At 39.8% G+C, this 7,976-nt stretch overlaps 1 protein-coding gene across 1 annotated transcript; it reads right to left on the bottom strand.

The window, feature by feature from the left end:
* Positions 1-1,720: 1,720 nt before the first annotated feature.
* bloc1s5 (biogenesis of lysosomal organelles complex-1, subunit 5, muted) lies at positions 1,721-7,061 on the bottom strand. Its single transcript, XM_033638488.2, has 5 exons — positions 6,903-7,061; positions 4,946-5,028; positions 4,351-4,471; positions 2,863-2,921; positions 1,721-2,677 (listed from the first exon to the last, which is right to left on the bottom strand). The coding sequence occupies exons 1-5, from the start codon at positions 6,919-6,921 to the stop codon at positions 2,504-2,506; spliced, it is 456 nt and encodes a 151-aa protein (XP_033494379.1). The 5' UTR covers positions 6,922-7,061; the 3' UTR covers positions 1,721-2,503.
* Between the last annotated feature and the right edge of the window lie 915 nt (positions 7,062-7,976).

The raw sequence follows: 7,976 nt of genomic DNA, 5'->3' as shown, positions 1-7,976 counted from the left end.
ACTTTTACATGTTCCCGGGCTTACTTACAAATGAGGCCACAAATTCTGCTGAATTGTTTTCTAAATCTGATGTCACGCAGCAGTGTCATAACCCATTCTAACACGTATAAATCCCGCACTTATCAGGCCCAACAAGAACTTGCTTTGAGCTTATGACTCTGCTCATGAATAGCTAACACCCATATGATTTTAAGGATGACCTTTCGTGTACTGCGTCTGTTTTTCTTTCTTTCCAATGACACCAAAAAAAATAAACAAGGGCAGATGAAAAGGTGCCTTGCTGGCAGAGGTGGGTCGTGTTTCCGTATTGTCGCTCCTCGTTAGTTGATGATGGGCTGTCTCCAAGCTGGACAGCTGCAGTCACCGAGGCGGAGGGACGGCATGTGCACCAACACACACACATGCAGACGTACATCTGCTGGCATGTCTGTGCCCTCTCTGATCTCTGACGCCAGCCATCATTGACTCTCACACACACACATGTAGACACGGACACAGGCAGAGCGAATGGAGGCTGGTTTTGCACGAGAGCACGGGTGACAGGTCACTGCTAGCCAAATGGAAAAAAGCTGCAGCTTCCGTGAAAGGGGATACAGAGCTGAGTTTACTTCAGCTGTGGTGTCACACCGTAGAGGGACTGCACTGCTGGCTTGTTTTCTTTTCTCATTTCTCTTACAGAAACTCTGTTTTACTTCAGCTGATGGTGAAGTCCAAACCTGCTTCTTCATGAGACAGCGGTGTCTCAGCGGTGATGAGGTGTCGGGGCAATTGAAAGGAGTGTGCAGTTGGGATGTGAAGGGGGTTTCCAAAATACTTGTTCTATTACATTGTGCGAGATGAACTGTGTTTTCAGTCATGCCAGGAATGTGCCCAGTGTGCCCACCCATCCATTAACCTGCCCAATGACCCACCATTGTCTTGAGCAAAAACAAAACACTTCATTAAAAGTGCTGCAAGTCTAACATCGACTTCACTTCTCTGCTTCAAGGTCAAGACCCACACAGATGATTTAACTTCCTTTCTAATTTATGTTACAACTTTAATATATTGTTGTGTTTACTTATAACTGTCATAAATAATTTAAAGGAACAGTGTGTACGATTTGGGGGGATTTAGTGGCGTCTAGCGGTGAGGATTGCAGATTGCAAGCAGCTGAAACTTGGCCTGGAGTATTTTTTGCTTGCTCTAGTTTGTTTTCTCCAAAACAAATGATTCAGGTGATTAAAATGGGTAAAAACACTAAATAAAACAGTTTCACGTTACAAATTAGTGTTTCTCAGATGCTGTTGGGCACATATCAGACAGCACCTGCTAATGTGTGCTCACCTTTTCAGACGTTCAGGAGGTTTTTACCAGGAGCCAAAATATCCAAAGAACTCTCCTCCTTCCCAAAATAAGTGAACTGGTGATATAAACCGGTAAAAACATTGAGTAATACAGCGTCACATGAAAAATTATTGTTTCTCAGATGCTGTTTGGCATATTGGAGACAGGCGGCTAACCCAGCACCTGCTAATGCGTGCTCAACTTTTTTCTCTGATATCTTTAAAAGGAGATTATATCCACTGTAGCATCTACCTCTGTGTTCAGTTCAATTAACAGAGTGAAAAGGCAAACCAGAAATGAACTCTTGGAGTTTTAGTTAATCATACTGTGCATTTTAAGCACTCCTTTTTCCTGATTACATGACCAGAAAGAAATTAAAACCAGAAGACCAAAATCAGATTTTTCTCTGTTTAAACAGCAACAAAAATATTGGATTTATGACTCATTCAAATCAGATTTGAGGTGGCAAAGCAAACAAAAAACAGCTGCTGCTGATCATTCAAACTGGTTTCAGCAAAGGCTTTTCATAATGCAAGTTACTTCATAGACAGTTGGTTTACTTGAAGTTAATGTCAGAGGTCAAATGTTCCAAACACGGGCGAGCTGCTGAGGGATGATTTGTTCTGGAAGCAGTTTTGTTTAAGCTCGTTTCTACAACACTTGACCTGTGCTTTAAACACACCTGCTCAGAAGGGCTTTTCTAACATTTAATGATCTTGCTTTCAGTGCTTAGAATATCTCGCCTTGGTGCCAAACACCGGGTTCCTTTCAACTCGGGGCTGACACAAATTTATCATCAGCACCCTTCAGGCAGGCATCCATTAAAAATCTTGAAATGTTGAAAACTTCACGGCCAAGGAACAATCGAATGATTGCTTGTTTAAAAATGACATATTCCAGACCTTTTAAGTGCTGTGAAAATTCCATGTGCTAAAGAGAAAAACTTGTGAGTCTGATGGCCTGTATAATGCCACACTGTTAATCACACTTTCATATTTATGATTTGGAAAATGTTGAATCTTGTGCAGACGCAGAACCTCTACGTTTCACACCAAGCGGCAACTTCATCGATCAAAGCCAAGAGTTTGTTTTGCAGAACAGATGTCCATGTCCGTAACAAACACAAGCGCGTAATAAGAGAGGTTTGTTCACTCACACCCTCGCAAACGTCCACTGATTAGAGGGGTGAGAACTTGGTCAAGTCCTTCTTCTTTTCGCTGTACTGGGTGCTGAGTTGTCCTACAGCTTTGGCGTGCTCCTCATCCACCTCCTCCTTTAATCTCTGCTGCTCCTTCAGAAACTCTGCCCACTCATCTTTCAAACGTTCGATGTTCCCCTGCAGCTGGGTGTTCTGGAGGGACACAAGGAGACAACTTTGTACAACTTTAGCTGTCACTGCCTCTTAAATTCATACAGCACATCAGAGAGGACACAACATCAGAAGAACCTGTACATCTGCAATCTGATCTGTCTTTTCAAGGCTATGATAATGTCCACCTGCACACCATCAGTCCTTTTGCTTTAACTTGGTTTTACCTGCTGTGCCTCTAGCTCCCTCTGCTGGACTCTCTCTGCCATGTGATTAGCAGCTTCCACTATGGGAGAAGAGCAAAAAAATATTCTTAATATCCAAATTCAACATTCCCATTTACGCTAACACAAAACAGACAAGAAAAAGAAATATATTAAGATTGCAGCTGTTCATTGAAGTAGGTTTCTTGTGTCATCATGCCATCATTGGGATTCAAAATACAGTACAATTACATATAACACAGGACCTCATGCAGGAGGTGATAGACAATTTTTCTCTTGTTTTTGTTAGAATCCATGATTTGTTCTTATTTCTGTTAGTTCCAATTAATTTCTAGAATTCACCAATGTTTTCTCTTTTTGCTCTTCTCTTAGGTGAGAGAACATTTTTACAAGTTGTCGAGAGCACTCTTACTACATCTCGTTTTCACATATTCTTTGTCCAATACAATGAAACACATCTTAAAACTGTGGAACATGAACAAAAAATGTATGAATTTCAAACAATAAGATTTAGATTATTAAATGTTTCATACAATTAGCAACTATTTTGATAATTATTCAATTTAATTTTTATGCAAGAACATTTCATGAGGGCTATCTGCTTCTCCTTGTAGTTGTCCTAATTATATTATTAAATTGATTTAAACTTTTCTGCATCAAGTACTTTTACTTTTAATACTTTAATACATTTCCCTGATTGCACTTTACATACTTTTACTTAAGTAACACTGCAGGACATTTAATAGTAACAGAGTATTTTCAAAGTGTGGTATTGGTACTTTTACTTATGTTAAGAATCCGAATACTTCTTCAACCACTGCGACTGACACAGCATTTACAGCGTCGCAAAAGTTTTGCGATCGCTGTGTTTTAGGTTTTCCTGTAATGGCAGTACTGACACTTTGGAAAATCATGTTTACTTTTTTAAGTTATAGTACGTTGTTTTCACTACTGCAGAAGTTCTTCTTCCTCTTACACCTTTTTTGGTGGCATCTCTCAGATTCTTGGGCGTGTGCCAGAGTCTTGGCACACGGCACAACACCTGTATCTATACATTGTTTAGGATGCGTGATCTTTGCTAAATGGTTTCTTATAATCAAATGGGATTAATCATTCAGCACACCTGGGTTATAGCAAATTTGGATGGTTAACACTGATTGGTGCATCCTCTCACAGAAAATTAAGAGAAAATATGAAAGGAATTTCAGAGAATGTTGCTGCATGAGGTTCATAGTGTGTTCTGAGAGACTTCTGTTGTAAGTGTACATACGTACATTGTGGCTGAATATGCCTCTGCATTAGCACTAGACAAGACAATCAGCACATTGTTTTGATAACAGCAAAGACTGACTATAAACTGACCAACACAAAATAAAATATCAAAACCTTTTTCTACAGATGTGGCAACAAATCGTAGTGTCTGATGAGATGTCACACAATCTTAGCACAATTTCCAAAGCGTTCAGTGTGAATTAGAGAGAAGAGACTTACACCGCTTAACAACATCAGACAACATGCTTCCTAAATCTGCGGGCAGCATCTGCTCATTTGTTTCCGGAACCACTTTGTTGAGGTTCTCCAGAAGTCTGCTCTCCCTGTGTCCACGTTTTTCCTAAACAGCAGCAGAGGAAAGCTCAATGTTGTCACAAACACATACTACACAGTACACACAGTCATTTACTCTATCACTGAGTCTTAGCATGCTGCTTCTATTAAAATAAGTGAGAAAAATTACAAACAAATGACTTGAAAACATTTTCTGGCACTGACTTTACAAGAACAAGAGAAAACACTGTTGTTACAGTATATGGATTACTCCATCAGAGTTGTTACTTGCTTTGGTGATATTTCTGAACAAGTGTATTTGCACTAAATACATCAGATTCTCTTATGTAATGAGATTCTATTCTAATTCTATTTATAGCACACATTCTGATTTTGGTTGATGGCATGAAAGTGATGCCACAGGATTCGGTGTGACATGCAGATTGTTATGTCATCATCACAACTGTATGTAATTTTAGATTTTTTTTAAATGGTGCAGCCTTTTAGAGGAACACACATCTGTAATGCTCATGACAAGTACCTCAAACTCTCTCACAAAGTAGCGGATCTCTGCGTTAACGACTGGTCTGTGGTCTAACAGTCGGGACTGGATATCGCCCACATCTGCAGCAACAAACAGCTCATATTAAATTCAGTTTAAACATGACGAACACACAGGATACAACATTTTTACATTATCGTGTTTTATAACAAGCACACCTTAATGGACTATAAAAAGCATAAAAACACATGAAGATCCTAATATCTATGGTACTGCGAATGACACAAAATGATCATTTGAATAGCCTCTTATCTACAACCACAATTCCAAAAAAAAGCTGGGACAGTGTTTTTGACCTATATTCAATTGAATACAGTCCCAAGACGAGATATTTAATGTTCAAACTGATAAACTTTGATGTTTCTTTGGAGATATACACTTATTCTGAATTTGATGCCTGCAACACATTCCAAAAATTGTGGGACAGGGGCATGTTTACTACTGTGTTACATCACCTTTTCTTTTAATAGCACTCTACAACTTCAACTGCTCAACAGTCCAGAATATGTCTCACTGTCTTGCTGGAATGAGCGGGGACGTCCCTCAAAAAGACGTCGTCTGGATGGCAGCATATGTTGCTCCAAAACATGTATGTACCTTTCAGCATTAACAGAGCCTTCACAAATGTGTAGGTTACTCATGATGCCATGGGCACTAACACATCTCCATACCATCACAGGTGCTGGCTTTTGAACTTTGCGCTGGTGACAATCTAGATGGTCCTTTTCCTCTTTAGTCTGGAGGACACAACATCCACAATTTCCAAAAACAATTTGAAATGTGGACTCGTCAGACCACAGCACACTTTTCCACTTTGTGTCAGTCCATCTCAGATGAGCTTGGACCCACAGAAGTCAGCAGCATTTCCAGACGTTGTTGATATATATGGCTTTCACTTTGCATGGTGGAGTCTTAACTTGCATTTGTACATGTAGTGACGAACTGTGTTTACCGACAATGTTCCCAAGTGTTCCTGAGCCCATGCTTGTGCCTATGCTTTGTACAATCATGTTTGGTATTTGATGCAGTGCAACCTGAGGGGTCGAAGGTCAAGTCAAGTCAAATTTATTTATAAAGCACACTGAAAAACAACCCAAGTTGACCCAAGTGCTGTACAGTTAAAAATGGATAAAAGAGATACAAGTGAAGTAAAATAATAAACAGAACAAAAACAGCAACCAACATATATCAATGCACAAATAAACACAAAGGCAACATCAGGAGGACTCAAAAGCTTTAGTGAAGAAGGAACATTTTTAGCCTTGATTTTAAAAGAGTCGATGGAGGGGGCAAGTCTGACAGAGGGGGGAATGCTGTTCCAGAGTCTGGGGGCTGCGACTGCAAAGCACGGTCACCCCTGAATTTAAAATAAGTGCGTGGAACAGTTAAAAGCCCTAGGTCAGCCGACCTGAGGGGTCTGGAGGTGGAGTATGGGGTTAAAAGTTCTGTTCAGTTTTTCACAGTGATAATCCTTACTTACTTAGTAAGCCTTTCAAGGATGTCCCTTTCAGACCCAGTCCTGATACTTTACTCTGTTACCAACCAACCTTTTTACCAGTGGAATGTTCAAAACAGGTGTTTTGTTTTTTCTTGGAAAATTTCACAGCTTTCCCAGTGTTTTGTTGCCCATGTCCCAACTTTTTTTGGAGCGTGTTGCAGGCATCAAATTCAGAATAAGTGCAACGTTATATTTACAAAAAACAATAGTTCATTAGTTTGAACATTTGAAACATTTGAAGAAGGATTTGCAAATCATGGCATTCTGTTTTTTATTTACGTTTTACACAGCGTCCCAACTTTTATGGAATTGGGGTTGTAGCCTATCTGTAAGTTATCTTATCAGATCAGCTGCAATCTGGGATCAGAGCTAAAAAGGCAAACAACATGCCAACATGATGACAATGAAAATTCTTATTGTCCTGTGGATTTCACTCACCTTTGGCAATCTTGTCCATCCTTACAAACTCTGCTGACGCGTTAATTTTAGTAGTTAAATCACAGTTGTGTCTCCTGTAGAGCAGCTAGCTCATCCAGCTAAGTGCTAATCACTTGCAAGATGTTCCAAATGTTAAGCTAACTGGCAGCTAGCGGTGAAAGCGGAAGCGCCACTTTGCAGAGCTAAGCCGTCAGTCATTAACGTGGCCTATATTTTAATTATATAGTAATACATGACAGCTACAATGTGAAAAACCTGCAATAGTCTTGTGCTAATTGCAGTCAGGTGGATGGAAGTCAGCTGACTGCGATGTAAATATTGACTACTACTTCCGGGTACGAGGCCGTGGACTGAACCAAATGGCTGAGAGAGGGGTGTCATATTTAGCTTAGCCAGAAGCCTCACGCGGTTTGAGCGGTTTAACAAGTCCACCTAAAATATTTTAGTCTACAGTCTTGATTCAAGGTAAGTCACAATGATGTGCCTTTTAATATCGTTGGTTTAAATGTCTGCAGGCTTGTGTGTGAGAGAAAGAGGTGTAGTGGCCCGAGGTTCTGCATCACTGAGGACAGCAGATGTCAGTGTTGCTCTGTGGTGGAACAAAACCACATCCAAATCTACCTTTTAAACTCATCCCCACACATTACTTACATATTCACAATGCAATAATTCCTCGAATAATATAGGAATGTGTCTCTTTAAATATACAGGAGTGTATATTATACACTTTTTTAAACTTAAAACCAAATATAATTGCAAAGTCAGTTTGCACTCTTTCCACAACTGGCCCATTTATATCATAGTGGGCCCACCACTTTGTATTAGGTAAATACAGTGTAGGGATAACTGTAGGGTTGCCAGGTTGTGCAAAATCCCTGTAGCTGGTGTTTATCTCCCTCCAGAAGGACACTTGCTTTATGTTTTTGTTATTTTGTTCATTAGTTAGACTCTGTAATGGGCCGCTATACCTGCAGAGTATCTCAACCAAATTCCATTATGTTTAACAACTCTTGACATCTATAATTTTAGAGTTGCTTATTAGAAATGATGAAACCCACACCACTTAAAACTGCA

The sequence above is a fragment of the Epinephelus lanceolatus genome, chromosome 20 (genome assembly GCF_041903045.1).
Source record: "Epinephelus lanceolatus isolate andai-2023 chromosome 20, ASM4190304v1, whole genome shotgun sequence".
NCBI lineage: Eukaryota > Metazoa > Chordata > Actinopteri > Perciformes > Serranidae > Epinephelus > Epinephelus lanceolatus.
The sequence above is the reverse complement of the archived record's forward strand: the minus strand, read 5'-3'. Positions and strand labels throughout refer to the sequence as shown.

Bases quoted from the DNA above. Each gene is read 5' to 3' on its own strand.
- bloc1s5 (XM_033638488.2), bottom strand. The intron at 2,922-4,350 runs GTAAGTCTCTTC...CTTCTCCCATAG, and splicing joins GTCTGATGTTGTTAAGCGGT to TGGAAGCTGCTAATCACATG. The intron at 2,678-2,862 runs GTAAAACCAAGT...GTGTCCCTCCAG, and splicing joins GGGAGCTAGAGGCACAGCAG to AACACCCAGCTGCAGGGGAA.